Below are 26,542 nucleotides of genomic sequence, written 5' to 3' on the forward strand. Positions count from 1 at the left end.
AAGAAAGCAGGATGGAAGAGAGAAGTGAAATCATGAAAACATTCAATTCATGTGAAAATATATTCACTGTAAGATTTTGCTTTGGTCAACAACATGTGTAAAAGTGAATACAATGAGGTGTTTTGTACCTCTTATAACATCCAAGTGAAACTAACTGATACTAGTATTTAAATACATGTTTACACTCTTTGCACTCTTCATCTACTTGCTATCTCTGTGTCTCTGACTTACTGCCTGGATCCTTTTTACTCATATTTCCATCTGAAAGAGAACAAAACCATTGTTAGCGTTTCTTCTTCACAAGCGTATGTAAGTATTCTCCATCCTCTCCGCGTTGAGCAGACCCGACTCACCCATCCAACTGCCCAGAATGGTGGAGAAAATCGTTTTCTTGCTTTCATCTTCCATTTCAGTGAAAGACAGGAAATTGAAGTGGCGTGTGAAGCGCTGGGTGATGGGGTTCCGGCCTCCACCTGGCGGTCCCATGGCACAGGCAAAGTTGATGTCCACTATGCGCTTGAATGATCCTGTTTAGAAAGGACAGGAAAACCAGAGAGCAGCTTAATCTCATGAGACGTTTCACATTTCTTAAGAGCGGGAAAAAAAACAAATACATGTATTAAAACATGCCAATTTATATTTTAGGCATGAAGACACACTCGAGAGCAATGTCCCATTAGGTCAACATTGAATATCAAAAGCTCAAAGAAACAATAAAAGAAACCTCCAGTATTCTCACCTATCTGTGTCCTGTCATACCAGCCTCCATGGTCCATCCACTGCCTCAGCAGTTCAATAGGAGGCTGAGCCCCATAGGTCTCCAACATGGGCATGTTTAGGTCATCAATGAACAAGATGAAGTGCTTCCCTAATGGAGGTCCAAACACACCTTTCCCCCTGACACACAGGCACGTGCATCATTGAAATGATGAGTCAAAAACATATGGTGGTATTGTAAATGATGTGTACAATGTATAGTAGGGCAGGCGTACCTTTTGTCCAGCTTACTGTCAATATAATCTTGAGTCTGGTTGGCTGATGTGCGAGCAGAGAACATGAGGAAGTGTGTGATGTATTCAGCGGGCATGTTCTTCAGCAGCTTGTCTGACATGGTCAGGGTCTTTCCTGTGCCCGTTGGCCCAATGCAGAGCACCTGGATCACACACACGGAAATATGAATACAAGACGATGAAAGTATTTACATGTAAAGACTTTCCTTCTTAGATTCTGAATGTGTGCTTCAGTAGAAAATGTTCACATTTCATGGTGACAAGTTATTTTATAACAATTACTGAGTTTGTGGTCTGGTGATGTGTGACGCTAAACTACAATCAAAGTACTCACTGGTTTCTTATTGGTCAAAAGCATATCCATGAGGAAAGACATTCTCACTGTGTCAGTAGTGGGAACGATGATGTCAGCATAATGTGACTCCGGGGTGATTACAACAGTCTTTGCGTATTTCATCCAGCTGACCCACTGGACCTAAAGTACAGGCAAAAAGATGATTGAGGAAAAAAGCAAAAATGCATCTGATGGTCTTAATCGCATGAAATATCGTTATCCGTTTACTTTTCTTTCCTCGTTTTCCTCGTCATCCTCAAAGTTACTAATCCCTGCATCATCCAGTGTGTAGTCGTACACCAGTCCCTTCTCTGGAAAGCACAACTGAATCTGAAGGACAAATACATCTACGTTAGTCAAAATATACCGAAGTCAAGAAATAATCAAATGACATTATAATTATTTTGGACTGGGGACGCTGAAGTGGAGGTGCTGATATGACCTTTTCCTCTGCCATCTTCTGCTTGAGCCAGGCACTGAAGCGCTTACAGCTGGCTGCGTCTCCTGTGGCTCCCACACTCCACACCAGAGAGAAGAAGAACCAGGGCTCAATCAGCTCCTTCAGACGATCCAATTTATTCTGGGGCGGTGGCTTCTTATCCTACAAGACAATAAAAGATTGATGGGGGATCATAGTCTACATAATCTACATATACAAAAGTACTGGAAAGATGTTTTCATCAACTTAGAGGAGAAATCAGTAACTGCACAATCCATTCATCTCATGCCGTTGTTAAGTGGAATTTATTAAACTTGTTAATAACTGCTCAGATAGCATGATTGCTACTACATTGAATACCGAACCCAACAAACTCAGTCAATGTTTTTAATAGCAGAGCATCTTCTGTATTGCTTCACCACACTTGACCTCACTACAGAAGCCCTGTGTGGCAAGCGAGGAAAAAAGAAATCTGGTGATCCATTTTCTAAGAGAGAGGAACATCGTTAATTGAGACTAAGAAAATCTATCAGCAGTATTTTTTTCTCTCACTTGGGCTTCCGTTCCATACAGATGGATATGATAATTATACAATCATCCAAATACCATTGCCGTTTTTTAAGGTCGCTCAAAACCTTGTGTTTTGAAGTAGATTGTACAGCTTCCCTAAAGCACTAAATATCTATCAAACAAAGCTTGAGCTCCTACGAGTATTAGATATTTTATATCATATTTGCGCAGAAATCCATATATAGTAACTTCATGGGGGCTAATCTAACAAAGAATAGCAGCACACACCTGTTTCGTGGCGTAAGGATTGAAGAAGCAGTCCATAAGTTTAAGCAGACTGCAGGTTAGGTTGCTGTCCAGAGAGGTGATGACCTCCTTTACTGATGTGCGGACAAATGCGACGGAGTCCTGTGAAAGGTACAGAATAATAAAAGCAAAAGCAGCACATTCTTTCTACAAACTACTAAAATGAAAAGCTTTAAGATTCTCTGGTGGTGTCTCTCAGTTCTGTCTCCCCTCTCACCTGTAGGAACCTGGCAAACAGGGAGTGGAGCTGCTCTGTGAACACTTTCAGGGCTTCAGGGATTTGCCTCAGCCAACACTCTGTAAAAGGGACAAGGCCCAGGATGCTGGGCTCCAGGTAGACCATGCCACAGCGAGACACTGTGGCTGGAGATGCCACTGCCAGGTCTTGCACCTCAAACATCATGGTCATCACCTGCAAGGAGAAAACACAGCATGTCTGAATACGGGTGGGACAGAGGGAAACAACAGGGACAACCGATGTAGACGTAACCTCACGTCAGTGAGCTTGATGATTTCCCCGGAGCTGAGGCACAGCTTCTTGTTGTCGTCCAGCACAGTGTTCATGTTCTCAATCCATACAGCATCCACCGGCCCATCAAACATGTACCACTTCTTCTCACTGTCCATGGAGGCTGCACCTCCCCGGATAACAGACGACAGGATACCATCCGTCCTGTCGGGGCGGAGAAAAAGCGTCTCGTAGAAGTCTGGCTGTTTGTTCTGTCGTTTGTGTAAAACAAAGCATCACTTACCACTCGTGTGTGAGCAAGTCATACTCCCCGTAGAGCTGTCCCATGGTGATAGACTTGGGGTTGAGGACATACATGTGAACCGGCTCATACACACCGCCGCTTACAGAGGGCTGGCCCTTCAGCGCTGTTATCGCCTCACCGAGGATCTCATAGCACTAAAACACACAGCAGTAATGCTCACATACAAGACTCTGCGCCGCAAAACTAAAATAACTGTCTACGTTGGAGAGCTGGGAATAAATCTGTACACAGTATCTGGACAAGTAGAAGGCTCACCTTGGTTTTGCCTGATCCAGAGGGTCCAACCAACATCAGGCCGTGTCTCACCACAGTTGTCTCATACAGCTGGATACACTTACTTATATACCCTGAAATAACCACAAGACTGTCATCTACTCATCCTACTTGTATATCTGAGAAAAACACATTTGATGTTCTTCCAGAGACACTAACCGTCCACATCTTTGAGGTTTTTCTTGGTGCAGACATTACGCATGGACTCTTCGAGTATGCCGTAGTCGATCGGCTCCTGTTTTGTTTGAGGGAAAAGGTCGGACACGATGCCGTTGAAGAGCTTCAGGTCTTCCTGTAAAAACTTTGGCACGTTGACATCTTGAATGGCTCGAAGACAGATCAACTCCTGGGAGACAGCAAGATTGCAGAAGAATAGCGTGACATGTTCTTCTACTTTATTTTTCCATCATCAACAAAAGAAACGTTTCTAACCTCGTTCATGTCGGGGTTTTCTCTCTTCAGGTTTCCAGCAGCTGAGATCACGGTCTTCACAGCTCTCATGCCGAAGTCATAATGATCCTTCAGAGAAAGGAGAGCAAAAGTAATATCTTTGTTATTCTTACACACACACACACACACACACACACACACACACACACACACACACACACACACACACACACACACACACACACACACACACACACAAACATCTCTCCATCCTCTCGGGGATGGATTAACTAGCACTATGTGCTGAATACCAATATTTCATAGTTTTTAAAGTGTATTAAAGTAATGTCTATCACTATATACAGACACCACTTTACTAGCCTTTTCAATATAATGTACACCCACTTCCCTGGACAAATATCGCATTGACAAATATCTGAATCCATCCAATACCTGAGCGCTAAGCTGCTCAGAGGAGAGCTTGAACGTGGTGGTGATCTTCTTGGAGAGGACTTTGGCGTCACTGAAGCCAAACGAGTACAAGGAGATCTCAGCTATCATCGCATAGTCGGGCACCATCATGGCCACAGGACGAAACAGGGCCTGGAGAAGATACAATCCACTTTGTTATCGTCAGCGTTTTACAGTTATTTAGAATGAAATCATCATATCAAACCTTGAGATTGTCAGGCAGTTCAGTGCGTCCAGCGTAACCAGGATTCATCGTGATGAAGACGGCGCACGAAGGGACGAGAGGGATCTCTGTGCCCTCAAACACAAACCTCTCTGCCTAAAAACACAACACACACACACACACACACACACACACACACGTATCTTAGAAATCCATGCTACCACATGTGCTTCTTTTTGGGTGGAATGCAGTGGTGGTGAAACAAAATCATATTCTTTACTTACATAAAAACATTACAACTTCATAATGTAAAGGACTCAATGAAAACTTTAATTCCAGTCACTTTCAGAATTGTAATGATTGATATGATTAACTTTAATTATGTAAAAAGTTGTTTTTATTGCTGCAGTTGGTTGACCAACTTTCTATATTGGTGAGCAATCTCTGCAAAGATTGTTGCTGGTTTTTACATAATAATACTTTAAACAGTACTGCGTCCATGTCTCTGTAATTACTCCAGGAGGCGACAGTTTATTCAACTCAATTAATTAAAGGAAATGATGACAAATTGACAAAAGCAAAACAATCCCATTTGTTCTTTCTAGAAAAACAGTAGAAATAAAGTACAACATGTATACACCAACTTGAAATACTCACTGTACTGAGGCACAGTATTTGTACAACTCAAGTACTCTGTGGTAAACTACAGCATGTACCGGCACATGGTCTAATACTGAATTCACTTCTTCTCACCCTTTGCTGTTGGGCCTTTTGTATCGTGGTGATCTGCTGTGCCACCACAGACAGCACTTCCACATCAATGCGGTTAAACTCATCAAAGCATGCCCAGGCCCCAGAGCTGCAAGGAGGAAGACAGACAGAACGTGACTGTGACTGATGAAAGGCGTGTGATATTTAACAGCAGACATTCTATCACACTCTGGTAATTGCCTCTCACCTGGCCAGTCCTTTGAGAAACTTGCCCATAGCCATGAAGTCCAGCTGATCGGAGCAGTTGAAAACAACAGTCTGGATAGCCAGAGCCTTTCCCAGATCTTTAGTGGTTTCTGTCTTCCCTGTCCCTGCTGGACCTGCAGGAGCTCCTCCAAACTTCAGGTGTAGAGCTCCTGTTAGGGTCAGGTAGCATCTGAAAAAGGCCGGGGGTCGTGTATTAAAACGAAGAAATGACATTCAGGGAAAAAACAGCCACGACAACATGAGACTGACCTACCTGTCAGTGAGTGGGGTGATGACCAGACGCCCGGAGTTACCAAGGTACTCGTATCCATACAAAAACTCTGCGTTCACTGCACGGGTGTACAAGTCATCTTTTGTCCAGTAATATCTACAAACAGTATCAGATCAGTATCAAACTTATTCGGCACCCGATTAATTGCAATGATAGAATACAGGGAGCTCCAATGTCAAGTGAATGAACTAAAAAGCACCACAAAAAAAGACAGATGACCTGAGCTGGCTGATCCACTCAAAGTCATTGACGCTCGAGACTTCCTGCTCCACCAGTTTGGCCGCGACATCCTTAGCATGGACCTCGATGACGATGAGGGCGGACAGCACCGCTCGCTGCATCTTAGACAGACGTCCTCTCACCAGCTGCACCAAGTCGCCCAGCTTCAGAAACAAAAGTTTGAAGAATACAGTGATCAGCAATAGAGTGTGCACAATGTTCAGCGTAAATGTGAGCAACACATTATAGAATGTGTCTATTTGTCAAATCTTATGGATATTTAGAGTATTGGCCCCATATTCCACACCTGTTTCTGTAGTTGGGGATAAAGGCGCTTGGACAAGTCTCCCTGGTCCAAGGCCTCAGACACCTCAACAGTCCAGTACACCTGACAGCCAGCTATCACCACTTGACCGGGCCACGATAACACCCACTCTCCACGAGGTTTCTGAGGGGTCAGGAGAGCGCACACAGATGATATAAGATCATAAATGAACAATTTACATTGTTTAAATAAGCAGATCGGATTACACATCAAAGTGAGAGTGAGGGTCGCAGACCTCCGGATAGACTTTGAGTGAGCGGTCAATGCTGTCCCTCAGTGTGGCCTTCATTGATTTCTCGACGCCCTTGAGCCAGTCCTCCACGTTTCCAGTGGGCCACACCGGCACTGACAGCTTCACCTCCTCCCCTTCTCCAGAGTACATGTGTGTGATCTGGAGATCTGGCTGGAATTGAAGCTGAGAACCAACAGAAGTCTCAGTCGCAGGTTACATCTTCAGTAATATATGAGCAGAGTAATTGTGAAGAAACAACAAACCCGTGCGATGTTCTCAAAGCATTTGCGCAAGTGCGGTTGTACAGCAGTAGGGTCTTTGGTCTGGGACAGAATCTCCAGGAGCTCATCATCTGACAGGAAGTAAAACCTAAAGGACAAATATCCACTGATCAGTACATAGTCCTTCATCTGAGTCATCAGCAGTGTGTCAAAGTTGAGAAGCATGGAAACTCAAGCCCCAAGTCGTCCAGAAATATATTATTGTGGATGAATTAGCTTTTACTTTTTGAAGGTGTTTGCTTGTTTTACCTCCATTTAGAGCAACCAAAGCAGGTTTAAGCTTCAATGCATATCTCAAGGGAACGGTGTGTGGAATCTTCTCATAACTCTGTTATTAACACCACTATTGAGAGCCAGGGGAATGTCAGGGCACTTTCTGTTCAGCTCACCTGGGGAAGGATCCTCGTTTTATCTCCAAGTATTCACTGAGTCCCTTCTGCACCTGCTCCAACTGAGCGTTGCACCTTTTCAGTTTGACGAGCAGATAGCCATCTTGACACAGCTCAATCACCTAGAGAAAAATGCAGAAATATATATTAACAGTGTACAAAAATAAAGTTTCATCACTGTATCAGAGCAAAACCTTTGTCCTTTAACCCCTGTGCTTCACTATAAACAAGTTGCTATGATGTCCCTAAAGGACAAAATGTCTGCAAGAACTCTGCCATAAATTTACATATGAATAATATAACCACTTTCACCACTTTTATCCAACATCAGTCCTGATCATAAATCCAATGAATTGATTTTAGTTAATGTACCCTTCAAATGCCAGGGTGTTATAATAACTTTTTTTTGTTTTCTCCATATTAAATGCTAGGGGATATTTCAAAGTCTGAGATATGTCAGTGATAATTCATTTTGATGCATTTTTATTTTTCGGGCAGGCAACGTGAACAAATGACTCAATATGGTGGAAAATAGTAAAACCGTTTAGAAGCAGAATAGAATGCATGATTTTATGCTTTAATGGCCATTGGATCAAAAATTTTGGTTTTAATGGATTTCATTGGGGACATTTTTATGTTTATTATAGACTCTTTTTTTACGGAAATGAGGATGAACTTCCAAATGTCTGAATTAAAATAAATAAACAAAACACACTCTTTCCCAAATGTATGCTATATGCCATAACACAGCCCCCAAACAATAATTACAAATCAAAAAATTGACACAAAGGTTTATGGTTATGGTTAGGTTATGGAAGTTCTGACCTTTCGATTGTCAAAGGCGCTTTGCATGATGCCCTTCCATGTTTGATACATGTGCTGGTATCTTTTTCCCTCCACAGGCAGCTGCTCGTTGATGTCATCAGAGCTGAAGATGGGCTCCAAGTAGAGCCAGGAACGCTGGACAATCAGCCACTCATCCAGCACATCCTGCAAGCACCAGAGGAGGGCAGCAGCATAACATAAGACACCACATAATAATGATACAAAACACCAGTGTGTGTGTGTGTGTGTGTGTGTGTGTGTGTTTACTTGAGTCATTCTGAGCTTGCTCTCCCAGGTGTTGATACGGTCCTCAAAGGTTTTTTTGAATGGAGAGAAGGACATGCTCTGCGTCATGACGATGTGGTCATCCAGCAACTGCAACACTTCATCGAGGCTCTTCAAGATGTAGGTGCCTGTCTCCTTGTAGGGCAACACATCAAAGAGTATCGTCGACCACTCGAGTTCCATCTTTTCCAGGGCCTGAGTGAGACGGTGTGAAAAAAAAAGTAGCAGCCACCAATTTTTAACACACATATTCACACACTGGCCATGTGCATGAGCAAGAAGAGTTAGTGGAGTTGCTTTGAACAAAAAGAGAAAAAACTGGGTCACCCCATTCATTACACATGCTAGTACGAACTTAACACTTCATAAAACACTGTATTTAGAGAATGAATCCTGTTCGAACCTGTTCAATGGCGTACTCTTTCCCAGCTACTTCAGCCACATGAGAAATGTCCTCCACGTGCTTCTGGAGACCAAGCTCCAGGCATTGCGATAAGGTCAGGTTGGCTGTGTGCCTGACTTTCATCTGAATGCGTTCTGAAAGAATCTCCCAGTGGCGGCTTTTCATCCCCGGGTTCCTCAGGCCATGAATCAGTTGAATAGAGGGTTGGAAGTCCTCAATCTGGCTGTAGATTACAGTTGCCACCATCTGGCACTCTGGCGTCGTGCGAGACAAAGAAAAGAACACGTCAGACGTCTAAACAATCACACTTCACTTTGTCGAGTTTGAATGGGGATAGACGCGTCACCTACCAGGAATGTCATTGAACTGTTTAATGCATTTGTGCATGGTCTTGTAGGCGTTTGTAACGTTGCCCTCAAGCTTCTCAGGGTCGATGGAAGACAGCGGGTCATTGAGCCAGCTCTCGTGCCAACGGAGCCAATCAGAGGTGGTTGTCCACAGATCTTTAAAAGGCTGGAAGTCCTTGAAAAGCTTCTGCCGCCGATCATACTGTAAAAATACACATTTATATTTCATTGTGAGAAAAAGTATGACAAATATCTGATAAACATGATTTGATGGATTCTCTTTCACTTACATTAGTGACAGGAAGACCTAGCAGTCGTTCTCTGGTGTTGTAGGTTTGAGCCAACATCTGACACTCCTTAAATTGCTTGCTCATACACCTCACCTCATTGGCCACCTCATGAGCACGATCGATGTCTGTATGAGCCGCAAACCCAGCAACCAGCATCTATAATCACAGTTATCATAATATCAACTCACTTTGACTTAACCTAAACATTCTTACATTAAGACATAAGAAACAAAGGCCTGTCTAGAGTGGATTGTTTTAGAGATTACTGCAAGTTAAAGGAGGAGGTTCAAAAGAAGAGAATCTGAAAAAGTATAAATCATCAAGGGGGACAACTGTAAGTAACAAAGGCTGTGAGTTGAATTGTTGTTGAACAAAAAGTGATCAGCTGACCTTTAGAGAGTCTAGGGTTTCTTCAAAGTTGCCCTGGTCGATCAGCTGGATCTTATGGAAGTGCGCCTCGTCCTCAGCATGCTGGATGGCTACTGATTCCATCTGGTTGATTATCTTTTCAGACCACTTAATAGCTGTCCACCTGCAGGGGTTTGTAACGAAAGCAATCACTGCAATAACTCCACTCTTTCCTCCGTTCACTCAAACCACTACGAACCCAGCACCAAAGGAGCGTATACACTTTAACACGAGCATGATGATTTTACACTTACTTTTGATGAGAATCCTCATTTGAAAGAGAGTAGAAAACGTCATCTAGTACCTCATAGTCTGACAGGATCTTGCCAACAACTTCCTGTTGTGGACAGATTGATAAAAATCGTCAGATGCATTGACAAAGTAAACCTTCATATGACAGAGAACAGAAATAGCGAGTCCATGCATGTGCACCTTGTAACTCTTGAGCTCTTTCGGGATTTGCTTTATCCACTCCCTCTTTTCGGCCAGTTCATCAATGCTGTTGACCCTTTTACACAGTGTTCTACTCATTTTGCTGTACTCTTCACACGCCTGCGCACATACAAGGTAAAAACGTATCATCAAAGTTAATTCAAATGTAGATCCTGTGCCAAAGAAATGCATTATCAAAACACTTCAAAAGATAACACCCATGCAGTCCTGTGTACAAAAGAAGTACAAGTATACATGGTGCAAATGGCATATACCTATTTGTACACACACACACAGACACACACATACATATGTGTATATATATATATATACATACAAATGACTTACATCATCAATCTGTTTGCGTAGCTTCCGAGTAAAGTGCTCCAGCATTGCATTGCCTAAAGCCTTTCTTTTGTTAGAGAGAGTCTGACGTACAGCCGCTACACGGACCCTGAATGGACCAATGACAATGGAGGATGGAAGAGAGCGCTCAAGCATTTCCTTGTCTCTGAGATTTTGTTCCACCTCATTCTTCACCTCTTGAGACGTCTGGTATGCATGCGTATGAGATCTGGCAGAGAAGATTTAAACGACTCCATTTAATGAGAAAAGCAAAAAATGACTGAGCCTTAACCTCTTCATACATCATTTTCAATCAGACTTACTGGAGCAGGATCCCGACGTCCGAGTTGTGTAACTCCAGGTATTTCTCGTATTCGGCAGCATAAGCCCTGAGAGGTATGGCTGCTTGTATCAGAGCATTGCGGACCTTCTCTCGCAGCTCAGCTATCTCTGGTTCGTATAGATTCACTGAAAAGAGCATCGGACTGCCACCGATGAACAACTTCTGCATCACAAACTGGCATGGACAAGAGAGGAACCGTAAAATCATTGTCCCAGAGAGCCATTATCATCATCCACGGACGGAGGAGCCGATAATGAACACGTTTTACATTGCATTCCGTTATTTGAGTTCATGCTCTGTAACGTATATGCATATTTTACCTCATCAGGATGTGGCACATTGTATGTGGTCGTAATGGCCTGATCAAACAGGTTGATTAGAGAAGTCTCAAAATCCTCCAGTGGAGTGCTGTAATGAACCCCAGTCTGATTCAGAATCAAGTCCAACAGGAACAGAGGGTTCTTCTTTGGCCTAGTTACAGAGAACGGAGTAATATTACAAACACAATACTATTTAGCACAGTTATGAGTATAAATTGTATAACTGCATGCTATCCTACTTGTATGGGCTCGTGATGAGGCAGTCGCCCCAGGCCAGGTCCTGAGGACAAGTCAGAACACTGTGGCAGGCGTTTGACACCATCCGAGTCAAGCTGCGCAGCGAATTCTGCACGAGGAAGCGCAGGGCGTCCTGCAGCTTTAAGCGCACCACTGCCATCAGTCTGTGCAGCTTGGAAAACTTGTAGATGTCCCAGCTAGGCTCGTTCACGTTGTACGCGCCCTTGCCACAGTGAACCAGCTTGGAACGGATGCCGTTGCTTAGCGTGGAAATCCACGACTTCCTGAGGAACAAGCTGATCTGGAGAGGGAGGGAAATATGTCATGTTTCTATGTGATATTCAGGTGTCTTCTTCATCTGCAAAGTATATATTTCTGGTAATCCACATCAGCAACAAAAATGTATCCTTGGTTATATTTGAATGAATGGGATTTGTACATCCCATTGTTTGAGCACTAGTGGTGGTTACATGTGGGTGCTACGTCCGCAGTGATCAAACAATACATTCACATTCTTATTTAAAAGAAACAAAAGCTACTTTGAAGCACAACATTCAGAAGAAAAGCTGCCCCAACGCTACAATACCTGAGTATGAATTTGCGATTGGAGGACTTCAAACTCGTCCAGTCGTAATGGTTTGACTGCGGCGACGTTGAACAGCTTCATATTTCCTACTTTGTTGCACTCAAACCATATGTCAGATAACACAGAGACCACCTCTGGCTTCGTTAGATGGGATAAGATGAAAAGAGTCATTTTGTTCTTCTCATAGGGAAAGGGAGGAACTGGAACGCACCCTGCACATAGATAAAAGACACCAGGTTTTGGATGGTGATACATTTTGTGAATCGTAACCTCACCGACTCAAACAAATGTATACACCGATATCTGTCTTACCTTCTTGCGGTACATACTCAGGCTCCTTCTGTGGCAGGGTGATGTGTGAAAACTCCTGTGGGTGGCTCATCACTACTTTGTCAAAGAGCATGCGGTTCATCGTACACTCATATTCCAGTTTGACCCCCTTCTCCAGGTCTGTCCACGTCTCCAGACTGCACACACAATACTCTCTTTATACACCTTATTGTTTTGTTAACATTGCAACTCAGTGGGATCTATTATAAAACAGGTCATTCTGAAGAAGGGGACAATAATATGTAATATTACTCTGACATCGCTCACATTTCCGGCCTGAGCCCAGGCGTTGAGAGGGCGAATCTTTTGATACGCTGGAGACTCTGGGCATCAATCGATGGTGTTCTACTGCAGGAGGGCATGCAGTCCACCGACAAGTGGTAGAGAAGCAAAGCTTCTGTGTTCTCTCGTAAGCGCAGGGCAAACTTGATCCGTTCTATAAAGAATCGTGGGTCCTCAGCACTGAATGTCAATCTGATCCTGGGAACCCAGAACGTGCCCGCTATCATAACGTCTACTTCTAGGAAAGGAGGGAGGTGGAAGGCATACATACACAGTGAACAAGACATAACGGAGATGAGATTATACTGTGTCATGATAGCGCTCGGACATAAACACCAACCAGAAGATGTTCTCTCTTTGTGATCTTCCTTTAGAGAGTTATTTCTTTGTTCATCTGTCCGTTTGCTGTTTTGGTGAACTTTCTGTACCAGGTACTGGCATTTCTCCTTACTATAGTCAAGAACCTCAACCAAATGCCAGTTGTAGCCCAGGGAGGAGCTTTTGGGGTCCACTTCAAAAGAGAGAGATGAGAGTAATCACCCAAGAACATAAAATAGTGTCCATCTGTGTTCACGCAGTTTAATCCTGAGCACATTTTACCGGAGGCAATCGTGTCATCTGGAGGCAGCAGAGCTTTTGCAGGATCGGGTTTTCGATCCGATGATCGTTCAGCATTGGCCAGGGCGAGCCAGTCTTCTGGGGTCCGGCAGTCATACTCCTCATTGTCAAACACCTAACGGATAAACACAGCAAACACGAGTGTGGGGCGGTGCTGTGCCCCGAAATATGGGACGTAATGGTAGTCGGCAACCCAAATGCTAAAGAAAAGATTGCAGCAGTAAGACACTTACCTCCAGCGGGAGGTAGGGGGATACAGGCTTGTCTGTTGTAGTCACAAGCTCATCACTGTCGCTCTTATGTCTCGGAATTAGGAGATTGGAGTCAATGCCATTTTCTATCAGGAGCTGTTTAAAGTCTAACTTTAAATATTCCCTTCGATGTCTAAAAGAAAACAATATAAAACAGCATAAATAAGTCTTGACAGGCAAAATCGTGGACCCAGCTAAACCAATAAGAGAAAATCAGTCAAATTGATAGTAGTATGATAGACGCTCACTGTTCTAATCAATCCCATCTGACCAGTGAATCTGGCATTACAGTATGTGCAATACCCTCACTACAATAAAATGCAGGACGAGAATGGAAAGCTCCACAGCACCAGATGACGTGTCCTCTTCTGCCAGACACGGGACACACAAACACACTGCATACCTCTCTATCGCTAACTTGCGGGGGATCTTGCCAGGAACGGTTTGGTAGGGTAGCTGGACCTTTTGTGAATTCCCCCCCCGCCAGAAGGAAGAATATTGTGATCGCCGTGAGGAAGGTCCATGCTTTTTGTTTTCAACAGGCTTGCGCTGGCCATGTGGAGTCTTGGAGGTTGTAGCTAAGGAAAACAGTGCAGAAGGACACTGATTTTTTATAATATGTTGAATTTTAGAGAAGCACAATATACTCCTCTTGTGAATATACAGTTGGCGCATCAGAAATAACGACTGGAAATTCCTACATGTGCAGTAGCATCGCACCTTTTGTCGTGTTGAGATCACTGAACTCAAAGAAGGAATGGCTCCGTGACCTCTGCTGGATCTTGGGTACCGCTGTAAATAACTGATCAATAAACAAGAAGCTTCAGTCTCTTGGTTTTGGTCAGAGCTCAACAGAAGCTCAGTGTTTTGCATGGGCTTCTTAATCAAATGTCTGACAGAATATGAAGAGTCATGTGCAGGAGCAGCTGCGTTTTCACCTTGAACTTGACCGGTGTGATGTCTTCCGAGTAGATGCCCCTCTGTTCATTCACAATGCATTTCCGGATTTTAGGGAGTTTGCACCAGGGATTTAGAGGTCGAGGTTTGATCGGAGGATGAGGCACCAAACTAGGAAAATATTTCCCATCCATCTCCAACCTGGCAGAATAAAACGTCATGTGTAACGTGAAAACGGTCAGCTATATTTTGGAAAAGGAAATGTGTCAAATTAAACATCAGGACAGTAACTTTGTCATCTGTGTACGTTAAAACCAACGGCTGTTGCCAAAGAAGCATCGAAAGAAGCATTCCAAAACATACGTTAAAACGGTTAGTTAGTTAGTTGGTGTTCGCTGTTAGTGCGAACAACATTTAACGCAACGTTGGGCTACGATCATTTGAGTCAGATTTGAGCCCCCTTACAAGAACAAATAACGCTACGCAACATTGTCTTTAATTTTTCAAAAACCAAACCACCTAGTTTTTCAAGATTGTTTGCTTGATTTTGATCAATTAAAACCAGAATGTATTCATCATCGACACTATGTAAAACAGTGTGCTATTTTCTTTCCACAAACCAGAATATTGGTTGAGGCTACTTTCATGAATTCACATACAGACTAAAAAACACAATTTATCTTATATTAACCGTAACATATGGCTTCTTCTGAGAATAAGTTTTGATTAAGAAAACCTTCCTAGTGGCTACATGAAATTATATTCACTCTTAACAGTTTACTGGTACATCACAGTCTCAAAATAAAAGATATTTTTCAGGAAATTATTATCGAACCTCCTTTTCTATATGTGACCAATAATCCTTTGACCACAATTCATCATAAGCATATTTTTCGATGGTAGCTGTTCAAAAGAACGTTTTACGATAATAATAGTTTAGTACAACACGGATGATCCCATTGATGCATGAAATAATGTTGGCCATGCTGCACTTCTTAACAGTGAAGTTATTGAATATTTTTGTCATATGTATTTTCCGCATTGCACTTTGCAGACGATCCCTGCGCATGCGCCTCCCAGCCGGCCGCTCGTCTGACCGCCGTTACGAGTCCGGCTCGCAGGACGGCCCGTTGTGGTCCAAGTTTAGACGGTAAGCTAGCTAGCTGCTGTTAGCTGTGCGCGAACAACCTTCAACAGCAAAAACAAAGTTGACAGACCTTACCTTGAGTTTAATTGCGAGTCCTGACGCTCATTAACTGTCCTCTGCATAGCGAGCTGAAATCTCAGTTTCCAAGTGGACGTTAACTTCCGGTCTCTATGCCAACGGAATATAAACGGTTGGACGCGACAACAGTTGTCATGGAGACGTAAAAAGAACCTCGTCACTACAATGTGGAAGTAGTATTATATTATAGGAGCAAAAACGCCTAAAATGACGTACCCAAAATGTCTGTCGCTTCAGACCCACTTTGACTATATGCCTCAATGAAGTTGGTCTGGCCAGAAAGAAAACCCCCAAAGCTTCTTGTGAAAGTGTCAGAAAACCTGTAGGTTACACAGAAAGAGAGCAGTGGGCCTTTTAAGTCAGTACAAATGTAAGATTTGTGTCGGCCTAAAATAAAAAAGTATCTTTCAGTATAAATAACTCCCTGTGGCTGTATCTGTACATGTAAAGGACAGTATAGGGCTGTAATTACACTATCAGTAAACACCTGCCTCAAATTTGAAAAAGATAGGACAAAGTAAGACCATACTACAGTGTTCTTTTCATGAAAACATCCAGCCGGAGCTCCAATAAAGACATTTGAAGCACCTGCTCCACTTGGAGTCAAAGTTATATTTTTGCATTGTTATTAGTGGTTATGGCACAGTTACACACATTGGTCAATGCTTGTGGTAATACCAAAAATCAAATCAATAATGGTAAATTGTAAATGTGTGGTATCTGTAACTAGACTAGACAGGCTGTTCGTAATAGCGCATGAGCGAGAATGCAAAGTGGCTCCGTTACGCATGCCCGTATACGGCCCCAGGAAAGCTCAATTTACATATGCAATACGTTGTTAGAAAGCCTGAAGTCTCCTCTATATAGCCAATTAGAGCATGACTGACGGCAGGTGTTGGACCCCGGGAAGAGCAAAGGGGTTTGAACACCTGCGCGGCAGGGCTGTTACGCTTCGAGCAACCTAGCGTTAATTGTTGGCATCAAGGGACCGGATTTAGGGTGCAGCCTCCTCCGCAAAGTGATTTAAAGCTGCTGTAGACTCAGATGAGACGATCTGAGAGGAGGAGAAGAAGAATAATGCATATTGCCATAGAGAGCTCTAAGAGGAGGCAGAATAACTTGTTTTTTTCACACATTATCTGTCTCATGTACTACTGTATAGTGACAGTTTATTAAAGTTACCAGCTGAGCTGTAGCTTAAAGGATAGATGTATTCTTTAACAGGCTTTCTGACCTGTAGCCGTCTCGATGACCTGTACAAAGCAGCTCCTTGACACAGTCCACGTGTCCTTGTTTAGCACTGCGACGTGGAGTGGTGAACCGAAGTGGACATCATACGCCTCCTGCTGGGCACCGCTGGCTACCACCAGCCGCACTGGTGGTAGCCAGTTACCTGACATTACCCGAGAGGATTGTAAAGTTTGACATACGTTGAATAGGTCTGATGAGGCAGGACCCGGTTGAACGCCATCTTATGCCAGCGTAAAGGCTTTTCTACAAGATAGAAGACACCTGTTTTTCAGTCAGGCAGATCGTTGGGCAGCTACTAGATTTTCGACAACACAGAAGGGTCCTTCGTTTAGCGCCAGTTTAGATTTCCTCCCTCGCTCTGAGTGATGGTTGCAGAGACGACAATACATGTTTAATGTATTATTTTTATAGACTATAACTTTTGACTTTACCAACGTCACGAGTCATGCTTATTATTGGCAAACAAACAACATATTGACCGGTTGGACGTCGTTGTAAACTCCGTCAAAAGTTGCATTAGAGCTCGCGAAAGACACAGAGCTGTGACACCCGCGGTAAGTTGGCTGTCTTGTTTAACAAATACATAAATGGAAAGTTACATTTTAAAGAAGGTATTTGATGAACGTTTCATTGTGTTACGCACAGAAGAAACGAGTGGTATGACTCAGTAGCTGTTATACATGTTGAACTCTTTAAAGCGTCCTAGCTTCTCTGGGACAGATTGCCTCAAGCTGAACCTGAAGCTCAATACTTAACATATCTCTTTATTTAATATATTGAAAGTTACTTTCAGTGTAGGGTTTTATCACGGACTTAAACCACGGTCAGTGTATTATTGTGTAATATTTTGTACAGTGTAATGCTGGTTGAATGACATCCACCTGTGTGGGGAACATTTGATTTAGTTATTGGCATTTCAACTTGCATCAGAGCTTTGGGATCATACAGTGAGAAACATGATGTAAATTGCACATTTAAATGTGACATCAAATTGGAAGAGTGACAATAAAAGAGTGAAATTGCAGCAAAATGTATAACACATTAACAGCTGTTAACCTGTAATACAACATTATTCAATATGGGGTTAGATCGTAAATAGGGAGATTTGGAAGTATCAGAAGAAATGTAATGCAGGTAAGCCGACCCTGAAATATACAGGAAATAGCACACTTTAATTGAGTGTCAGTTCTACTTTAAAGCTGAGACAGTCTTGAACAATTCACTGGAATATTTAAAGTTTCAAACTCTTGTTTTTGTTGTTGTGAGAAAGCAGCCCAGCCATGCACATAGGTTTGTTTTCTCAGGTCTACAAATAATGTTATTATAAGAACTGCAAAAGTAGTCTTTCCTTTACTTCACACAATGATAACCGTCTGCCTTCTTGAAGGTCACCAGTTCGTCTGAAATTGGCACCACTGTTAACATCTCTACAATGGACAGTGAGTATCATGGGATTTAAAACATCTTCAAGTAGAGCTTCTTTAATAGGTCCAAACACAAGATGGCTCATGTCTTGTCTGTCCAGGTGAGGATGATCTGGACATGTTGACGGCGCTGCTGGCCGAGAGTGAGGGAGTCCAAGAAGAACAGGGCGGTCAGGAGCAGGCAGACGACTTGGACGGCCTGTTTGACGCCGATGAGGAGGGCGAGTACGAAGAGGGCGTCGAAGAGGAAGGGCCAGTTGTTGGGACGGAGGATGCCGTGTCGGATGTCTTCGGGGAGGTGGATGACATTGAGAAGGAAGAGAAAGACGCTAAAAGAAAAGGAAGCGGTGAGGAAGCCTGCGAGAGCCTGGACAGGTCCAAGGAGGACTTACAAGGTGTGTGCCGCTGATCTCTCTCATGTATTCTGAGTCTAGTTGCTGGACAACATGTGTTCAACCGTCTTTAAATGTCCGCCTTCCTCAGACGAGCTGAGGCGCATGCAGGAGCAAATGCAGCGGTTGCAGAAGCAGCTGGAAGCAAGCCAGAAGGTTTCCCCCTCATCTTCCACTCCGGTCTCGACTGCAAGGAGCTCGGCGGGTCCCAAACCGATGACACCCAAAGCGACACCCAAACCAATGACACCCAAACCGACACCCGCTCGACCACCGACCTCCAAACTGACCCCGGCCAAACCGGCTTCTACCACACAACAGAGGGCCAAGACACAAGCAGGTAAACGTTTGGTTGTTCACCATCCACAGCAGTTGACAAATTCTGAAATCCACTGGCCACGTTTTACTTTTCTACACATGTACAGGTGTAATGTACAGAATAAATTGATGAAAACACAAATAAAATAAAAAGTTGATTCAGTTTTTCCTTGTCTTCTGACAGCAGCAACATCTTCATCCAGTCCAGTCAGTGGAGGAGGTCTGAAGCTCCAGAATTCCTGTGACTTTTTTGATCAGCTGAACAATGCTGACTCCTTCAAACGCAAACCCAGGGTCGCTCGCGCTACCAAACCCAGCACATCGCCAGGTAAATCTCCTCCTTACGCAGTCCATTTATGAAAACCAGAGGTACTGAATTCTGTCATTGGAAGTCGGAGTGTATTTCTGTTCAAAAACTCTACTCGTGCCCCTATTTGAGTATATTTTCTTTACTGTTTTCTCGTCAGAAGACAGAGGTCCACTGGTGGAGATAAAGCTTGGCGGCACCTTCCAGCCGGTAGAGAGCACCAGCAAGGTTTTCAGTCCTCCGCGTTCATCTTCGGCCTCTCAGAGCAGACCTGCTGCATCAAGAGGAACGCCCAAACCTTCTTCTCTTCCTCCCCTTCCTAAAGATGTGGGTGTTGAGAAATACTCAGGACTGCGGCTCAGGTGAGGACACGGGAGAAATGTTGGCTTTTTAAAATCAAACATCAGTAGCAGAGAGTCTGAACTTGTGTCTCATACACACAAACAAATCCAGGTTCTTTTTTTTTCTTCTTTCATCCACTGTTTGAGTCTGAATCTGGACTCTTTTTTTGTTTCAGAAAACCGCGCGTTTCCTCTTCCGAGATGGACCGCAAGATGGCCGACCGCCGTCGGATCCGTTTATCGGATGTGCCGGAGCGCTTGGCTCGTGAGAAGCTGGAGGACAGTGACTGGGTGACCTTCGCTGTGCTCGTCAACAAGTTCACACCACAAAGCAACAGCAGTGTAGGTCTATGCTTAAAGCTCCCATCCCTGGTTGTGACCCTGATGTGTAAATCGCGACAAATTACTCCTATTTGTCTTTATTTCAGGGAACCGTAAGCTATCATACACAACAATAATGCAGATAATTTTTGTTCTTGTGAAGCTCTGCTATTTTGCATTTGTTGTAATTTTTTTACAACAAGGATACGGCGACCTCCCCTCTATGCTTTTTAGCCAAATACCCGCTAGTTCCCCGTGTAAAAACATGCACCGAGCAACTCGGCATCAGGTGGCAACCTCCGGTTCTGCCGAGTGAAACCAATGCAGAAGTGTCTTAAAACTTGCATTCTTTCTACTGGCCAGCAGGGGGCGACTCCCTACTTCTCACCTGACTTATTACCTCAGTAAACATTGTAAACATGAGTTTATGGTCTCAACTTGTAGTTTCAAGTCTTCTTCATAGATCATGATGTTCATTTAGTAAATGATGGTCCTTTTAGAGTCAAATAGACCATAAAGCAGAGTGTGTTTAGGTGTGGCTGATCATCAGGCCGTTGTTTCATTCCACAGAAACACGTCAAAATTATTTTCAAACATTCTATTGATGCTGTGTAAATTTTAAATACATACTTTGTGGATTTTGTTTTTGTAAGATTAGCAAGAATTTCTTCCGTGCGATGTGAGCTTCATGGACATACGCCCACCCACCCCGAACTTCGTTGCGTCTCTTCAGACAGTTGGATAAAATTATTTTTAAATGATGGCGAGGTACGTTAAGGTACATCCAAGAGCCAAAAAACACAGTAGCTCACATGAGCACAAATGATGTGCTGTAGAAAGCATTCAATGCAAAAATATTTGATCATTTAAATTTGACTTAAAATATGACTGTAAAATAATTAATTAAATCAAAGAGGTTACATTGATTTGCTGAATTTTGTGCCAAACAACTGTCATTCAACAGTAGCTCAGACCGGTAACGTCTTCATCGATACGTCATGTGATGCAGAGAAGACGTGTCATACTGAATGCACTTCATACTGATTGACTGTGTATTACGCAGTATGTTGGCGTGTCGTTTTGAACACATCCACTGAATTTTCCCAACTAGCAGCTTCAAATCTGGATGAGTCTTAAATCTTGAACTGTATTGGAAATAATGTGCGCTGTCGCATTTTGTGTGCGCCTGAAGGTATTAGCGCGTGGATGCGTGCGCCGTACTCGGTCGCTGCGATTTGCAAATTTCCCGCCTGTTGACTGAGCGCGTCCTCTCCGCAGGGCAAAACCTTCAGCATCTGGAAACTAAACGACCTCCACAACCTGGAAGTGTTTGTGTCCCTGCTGCTGTTCGGCGAAGTCCACAAAGAGCACTGGAAGACGGAGCCGGGCACCGTCATCGGACTCCTCAACCCGAACCAAATGAAGCAGAAGGAGGGATACGACGGGGTGAGTGGACGGCGTGAGCTGTGTGTGATGTACGTGCAGAGGAGAAGCCGGCGTTTCTCTTGTACCAATCAGAAGTCACATCTTAATGTGGATCTTAACCTTCATGTGACAGAATCTGAACTAAACATAATTAAAGATGCTTGTAATTATAATATGTCATGGCATTACATGATATATGATTTGAATAACGGTGTAAATCACATGGTAGAACCTGCAGCTCGGATGAAATTACATGACATTGCTTTGTTGACAACTTAAACGGTTAAACTAAATAATGTTAAATTTGTTAGCATGTTTTGTTTGCGTTGCTAGAGTCGACAACTCTGGCCATGAGCCATGGTTTCACATGTGCGTTGGTCATTGGTCGTTGGATTATGATGAATGAGAAGGCGGGCTCATCCCTGACATGGTGACCGTTTGTAGCTTTGCTTATGCAACACTTATTTTCAATTCTTCTCCTCTTGTTGTTTTTTCTAAAACTAAAGAATTAAACCAGCAGCTCTTTCAAATGTTTAAGTTTCAATATTGACCTCTTTTAAGGTTGTGTTGCACAAAGGGCTGCAACAGATGTTTATTTTCATAATTGATTTATTCACGGATTGTTTCTCTCTTTGGTGTATAAAATGAAAAATATATATTTTTTTTACAGAAAAACTGTTATGAAACAGATTCCTAACTTCAGAAGCTTTCACCATTTGATTTTTATCTCTTTTTTTTTTGTGCGTATGAAAAGGCTTGAAATTTATACTTGATCAAACAAATATTCTGATGATCAGCTCATGGATTCATTGACTGCGGTAGTTGTAACTGAGGAAAATAACAATGACAACCCACTACACATCTTTAAAACCAAATATGTACCAAAGTGTAAAATGAGTCCCTGTCATCAGAAGACATTTTAATAAATAAAATAGAGCGACAAGGCAACTCAAGAAAGGATTTGTTTGTTCTTAAAACATTTGCTCTACTTTTTACTCTCTGATTGGACATCATTCGTCACTGCTTTGAGCGGATTCCCCTTCAAAAAAAAGTAAAAGCTTGTTTTGAACGTGTGCAGGTGAGCCTGACGGTGGATAACCCACAGAAGCTGCTGCTGATGGGTGACGCTCAGGACTACAGCACCTGCAAGGCCATGAAGAAGAACGGAGACCCCTGCTCTCAGATCGTCAACATGGTGGGTCCACCTTCCCCTTGCTCGATGACTCGACCTTCTGAATCCACATTCACGTCTCACAGTCTCCGTGTTGCCGTTCGTTCACAGTTCGAGTGCGAGTTCTGCCAGTATCACGTCAAGGCCCAGTACAAGCAGATGAGCTCCAAGAGGGCCGAGCTGCAGTCTGCGTTTTCCGGCAAAGCCCCCAACAAGGTGAAGGTGAAGGGGAAGGGCGGCAGCCTGAGAGAGCGGCTGTGTCAGGACGGCTTCTACTACGGAGGCGTGTCCTCGCCCGCCTGCGCCGCCTCCCTGTGAGTGATGCTCAACGTCGTCGTTGTTTCATCGTTTATTCTTGGAAATATTTGTTTTCATTCTTGCAAGTTTTCCACAAAACCATCACACTATATAATCAATACAAATACAACTACTGCTAATAATAATAAGTAATAATAAATACAGAAAAAAGCTCCCGTAGGAGACGTTTGGATTCTGGCAGAAATTCTATTCAGCGCTTTTTACAGTGCGTGTGTGTTTGAAGTCGGTTTGTGCCGGCTGACTTCTTCCATGCCAGGAACACAGGATTGGGCAGGATCTGAGCTGCCTGACGTTTTCAGTAACTGGTCTGTGTGTTGGTTGCAGAACGTCGTCCAAACCGAACAAACCCGGCCAGACGACTCTGGACAAGCTGTTTGTGAAAGGCTCTGCTCAGCTCGTCAATCAGGCCAAGAGTCTGGGTGAGCAGCGACGCTCCCCCTCTCTGACACGCACTCGTATGCACAAACCTCAAGACTGTCGGTTAACCTGATTGCGTCTTTGTTTTTCTCTTCATTTTTAGCCATGAAGTCCGGTGAAGTTGCAGGTTGTTCGAAGGAATTTAAGAGCCTGTTGTCAGAGCCAACGCCCGGAGCTCTGCAGCTGAAGAAGCACTTGCTGGGCAGCAAAGGTACACAACCTGGAAACATCCCGGTGCCTTTTACGGCTCTAGCTATTAATTAATTAAATAATTAGTTAATGAATTGCTGCTTTTTAAACATGGAACATTATTCACAACTTTGGTGAACCTACACCTACGCGTTTTGCTAAGTGTGAAAACCTCGGAAAGAACGAAGATGGAGTTATGATAAAATCTTATACTTATCAACCGTGATACTACGGTTTCTTCCTGAACTCGCATGGATTCCTAAAATCAGTTGCTAATTTGAAGGTCTCTTTTTCAAACAACTATTTTAGACGATGTCCAGTGATGTACATTTTCCCGTGTCAATATTTAACTTTCATTAACCTGTCATACATCTTCAGCCTCCAAAGAAGCCGCTCTAGTTCAGTCCATCTCCGCCTCGGACCTGCTGAAGCAGCAGAAACAGGGGCAGCGGGAGTTCCTGCAGAACCGTCGGCGGAGGGCGGAAGAGATCCAGAAGAAGGGGCTGCCGAGCCCAGCCGGGCCGAGACCCGGGCCGTCGTCCGGCCTGATGTCCCCGAAAGCGGCATCCGACGTCCCCAAGGCCACGCAAAGCCCCGCGGCTCCCCGCGCCCCCACCCTGGGCCGAGGCTTCACCGAGGGCGAAGACATCCTCTTCTTTGAGAACAGCGGCCCGCCCCCGGCGGCGACCGCCCACACGGCCCTCAGCCTGTCGAGTACCAAGCTGGCCGCTCTGAAGAAGCTGAAAGCCAAAGGGACGGGGCTCAACAAGGAAGACCCCAACGCTGTGAAGAGGAAGAGGAGCAACGGCAGCGAGATCAGCGCCCGAGTGGAGAAGAATCTGACCTCACCCAATGGTACACAGTGAAGAACAATTCTAGATATTGTACTTGGCAGCAGCTCACATAAGAACCTCAGTCGCATCAAATAAATGTATTTGTGGAGAGCTCACCCATGAGTGTGACAAACGTTTAGCTCTTGATTTGATTAGTAAAATGCAGAGTTCTGCATTTACATCGTTAAGACTTGCCCTCTTACTTCCTGCGCAGGCGAATCGTCCTGCAATGAGGAAGAGGAACCGTCCCAGAAGAAGAGGCGAGAACAGCTCCTCTACATCCAGTCCGAGGGGTTTCAAAAGATCCTCAACGCCAAATCTCGCCACGATGCGGCACTACAGGCGGTACGACGAGTTGGAACTTAACCACGTGCATCCGTCAAGACTTGTTTTACTTAGCCCCGTTTTGAATTTACAGCTGTTAGATGTACGGTAGATCTGATTTTGCAAACGTTTCAAATCCAGCTGCATATTATCTACGAGTAAAACCCTGTTAAATGTGTTAAGTCTGAATCTCTTCTCTCTCTCTCTCTCTCTCTCTCAGGCGGAGTACCAACTGCAGGAGCGCTACTTCGATCCGCTCGTGAAGAAGGAGCAGATGGAGGAGAAGATGAAGGGCATCAGAGAGATGAAGTGTCGTGCCGTTAGCTGTAAAAAGGTATAGATACGTAAACTTTAATGCGATTTATCCGTCCCTCGGTCAGAAGCGGGAAAAGTAAGCCGTTTTTTTCCCATGCTCCTTTGCTTCCAGTGTGGTTATACCTACTTCAAGCCAGCAGACCGTTGTGTGGAGGAGAAGCACAACCTGCATTGGCACGATGCCACCAAACGGTTCTTCAAGTGTTCCTGTGGACAGAGAGCCATCGCTCTGGACAGATTACCGAACAATCACTGCAGGTTAATACGATGTCCCTCTCTCTCATACCGTTTCCATAAGTTGAAATAACATGCACATTATAACTGATGTTTCTTTCTTTTTTTACCTTTTCAGTAATTGCGGCCTGTTTAAATGGGAGCGCGACGGGATGCTGAAGGTAAAGTCTCTCTCTGACTCACACATCACCTGTCCTGTCGTGGTGAGAGAAAGCAGCGCTGATGCTCCTCTGTGTTTTTGTTGCAGGAGAAAAAAGGCCCGAAGATCGCCGGAGAGCTCCTGCAGCCTCGAGGAGAGGAGCACGGCAAGTTCCTCAACAGCATGAAGTGACGGCCCCAGGATTTGTCTTACGCCTGTAATTTAAATGTCTCAACATTGCATTTTGTATGAATTATGTTTCTAAAGTTTGATGTGTGTTATTGATTATGGAGATTTTAATGTGATTTTATTGGATATGCTTTAAATAAGATGATTAAAGCAATGAGTTTCATGTCAAATGTCTGTTTTCTGAGAAGCAGAGCTGCGAAGTGTTGCGGAAAATTAGCTCTGGAGTCACGGAGGCAGAAGAGTTGAGAATTGTAATTTGAGCTTTCTAATGAACAGACAAAAAAGTTATAAAGAGTGATTCTTTATTGCTTGCAAGCGGAGAGCAGTTTACACAGGCACGTATCACAGTGACAGTGGAAAGGACTCGCACGGACTTGTTGTCCGTTCCTCGGTATTTAAAGGTTTTACCCTGTCCGTCCATGTCTGTCCTAAAAAGAGACACATGAAGTTAAGACAACCAATGAAAATGAGCCGCACCCTTAAAGAGAGCCTAAACGTTCTTATCTTTAGTCACAACCAAGTCATATGTTCTTGTTCCAACTATTAATGAAATTTCTCAGCCGGTGCAGACTTATCTGTTCACCCACGTCCTGCATTCGACCTTGAAGGGAAAGCAGCAATATTTCAAGATAATTGACGGGGAGCAGGATATATTTTACCATTATAGAAGTAAGGAACTATATCATATTCAATAGTATTAGTTATTAGTAACACACGATCTGCTGTGAAAAAGGCTTTTTTAGATGCGAGCCCAATCATAAACCCAACTTCAGCTCTGAGGAATGACAAGAAGATAATTCCTAGACGAGAGCAACAGAAAATCCAAACTGAGCGACGCCATACAGC

General features: G+C 43.8%; 2 protein-coding genes across 2 annotated transcripts in view; one reads left to right on the top strand and one right to left on the bottom strand.

The window, feature by feature from the left end:
* The window catches only part of dnah1 (dynein, axonemal, heavy chain 1), a gene marked incomplete at its 5' end in the record, with an annotated part of 29,432 nt that extends 12,244 nt beyond the window's left edge, over positions 1 to 17,188 (bottom strand). The window contains 44 exons of the mRNA XM_079236056.1: positions 232 to 261; positions 354 to 527; positions 740 to 897; positions 993 to 1,153; positions 1,345 to 1,485; positions 1,573 to 1,674; positions 1,787 to 1,945; positions 2,582 to 2,701; positions 2,817 to 3,011; positions 3,095 to 3,272; positions 3,352 to 3,506; positions 3,628 to 3,719; positions 3,805 to 3,991; positions 4,078 to 4,164; positions 4,489 to 4,638; positions 4,712 to 4,825; positions 5,423 to 5,528; positions 5,628 to 5,816; positions 5,901 to 6,014; positions 6,138 to 6,301; positions 6,445 to 6,585; positions 6,698 to 6,877; positions 6,958 to 7,063; positions 7,365 to 7,486; positions 8,190 to 8,354; positions 8,457 to 8,669; positions 8,878 to 9,131; positions 9,228 to 9,426; positions 9,515 to 9,670; positions 9,905 to 10,046; positions 10,177 to 10,259; positions 10,355 to 10,474; positions 10,703 to 10,928; positions 11,023 to 11,216; positions 11,363 to 11,513; positions 11,602 to 11,900; positions 12,186 to 12,397; positions 12,498 to 12,652; positions 12,783 to 13,035; positions 13,138 to 13,308; positions 13,398 to 13,530; positions 13,649 to 13,799; positions 14,070 to 14,244; positions 17,023 to 17,188. Of these exons, the coding sequence (XP_079092182.1) occupies positions 232 to 261; positions 354 to 527; positions 740 to 897; positions 993 to 1,153; positions 1,345 to 1,485; positions 1,573 to 1,674; positions 1,787 to 1,945; positions 2,582 to 2,701; positions 2,817 to 3,011; positions 3,095 to 3,272; positions 3,352 to 3,506; positions 3,628 to 3,719; positions 3,805 to 3,991; positions 4,078 to 4,164; positions 4,489 to 4,638; positions 4,712 to 4,825; positions 5,423 to 5,528; positions 5,628 to 5,816; positions 5,901 to 6,014; positions 6,138 to 6,301; positions 6,445 to 6,585; positions 6,698 to 6,877; positions 6,958 to 7,063; positions 7,365 to 7,486; positions 8,190 to 8,354; positions 8,457 to 8,669; positions 8,878 to 9,131; positions 9,228 to 9,426; positions 9,515 to 9,670; positions 9,905 to 10,046; positions 10,177 to 10,259; positions 10,355 to 10,474; positions 10,703 to 10,928; positions 11,023 to 11,216; positions 11,363 to 11,513; positions 11,602 to 11,900; positions 12,186 to 12,397; positions 12,498 to 12,652; positions 12,783 to 13,035; positions 13,138 to 13,308; positions 13,398 to 13,530; positions 13,649 to 13,799; positions 14,070 to 14,244; positions 17,023 to 17,188 (6,943 nt within the window). The remainder of the gene's footprint in view (positions 1 to 231; positions 262 to 353; positions 528 to 739; positions 898 to 992; positions 1,154 to 1,344; positions 1,486 to 1,572; positions 1,675 to 1,786; positions 1,946 to 2,581; positions 2,702 to 2,816; positions 3,012 to 3,094; positions 3,273 to 3,351; positions 3,507 to 3,627; positions 3,720 to 3,804; positions 3,992 to 4,077; positions 4,165 to 4,488; positions 4,639 to 4,711; positions 4,826 to 5,422; positions 5,529 to 5,627; positions 5,817 to 5,900; positions 6,015 to 6,137; positions 6,302 to 6,444; positions 6,586 to 6,697; positions 6,878 to 6,957; positions 7,064 to 7,364; positions 7,487 to 8,189; positions 8,355 to 8,456; positions 8,670 to 8,877; positions 9,132 to 9,227; positions 9,427 to 9,514; positions 9,671 to 9,904; positions 10,047 to 10,176; positions 10,260 to 10,354; positions 10,475 to 10,702; positions 10,929 to 11,022; positions 11,217 to 11,362; positions 11,514 to 11,601; positions 11,901 to 12,185; positions 12,398 to 12,497; positions 12,653 to 12,782; positions 13,036 to 13,137; positions 13,309 to 13,397; positions 13,531 to 13,648; positions 13,800 to 14,069; positions 14,245 to 17,022) is intronic.
* Positions 17,189 to 18,471: 1,283 nt separating this feature from the next.
* On the top strand, positions 18,472 to 25,708 carry mcm10 (minichromosome maintenance 10 replication initiation factor; the record flags this gene model as incomplete). The annotated part of the gene is made up of 17 exons (XM_079236057.1): positions 18,472 to 18,478; positions 18,565 to 18,858; positions 18,947 to 19,195; positions 19,358 to 19,501; positions 19,641 to 19,842; positions 19,998 to 20,163; positions 21,421 to 21,588; positions 22,646 to 22,762; positions 22,850 to 23,052; positions 23,381 to 23,475; positions 23,577 to 23,684; positions 24,041 to 24,517; positions 24,710 to 24,840; positions 25,040 to 25,153; positions 25,247 to 25,392; positions 25,487 to 25,529; positions 25,616 to 25,708. The coding sequence occupies 17 exons, from the start codon at positions 18,472 to 18,474 to the stop codon at positions 25,697 to 25,699; spliced, it is 2,748 nt and encodes a 915-aa protein (XP_079092183.1). The 3' UTR covers positions 25,700 to 25,708.
* Positions 25,709 to 26,542: the final 834 nt, after the last annotated feature.

This window comes from Taurulus bubalis (assembly GCF_910589615.1).
Source record: "Taurulus bubalis genome assembly, chromosome: 20".
Lineage (NCBI taxonomy): Eukaryota > Metazoa > Chordata > Actinopteri > Perciformes > Cottidae > Taurulus > Taurulus bubalis.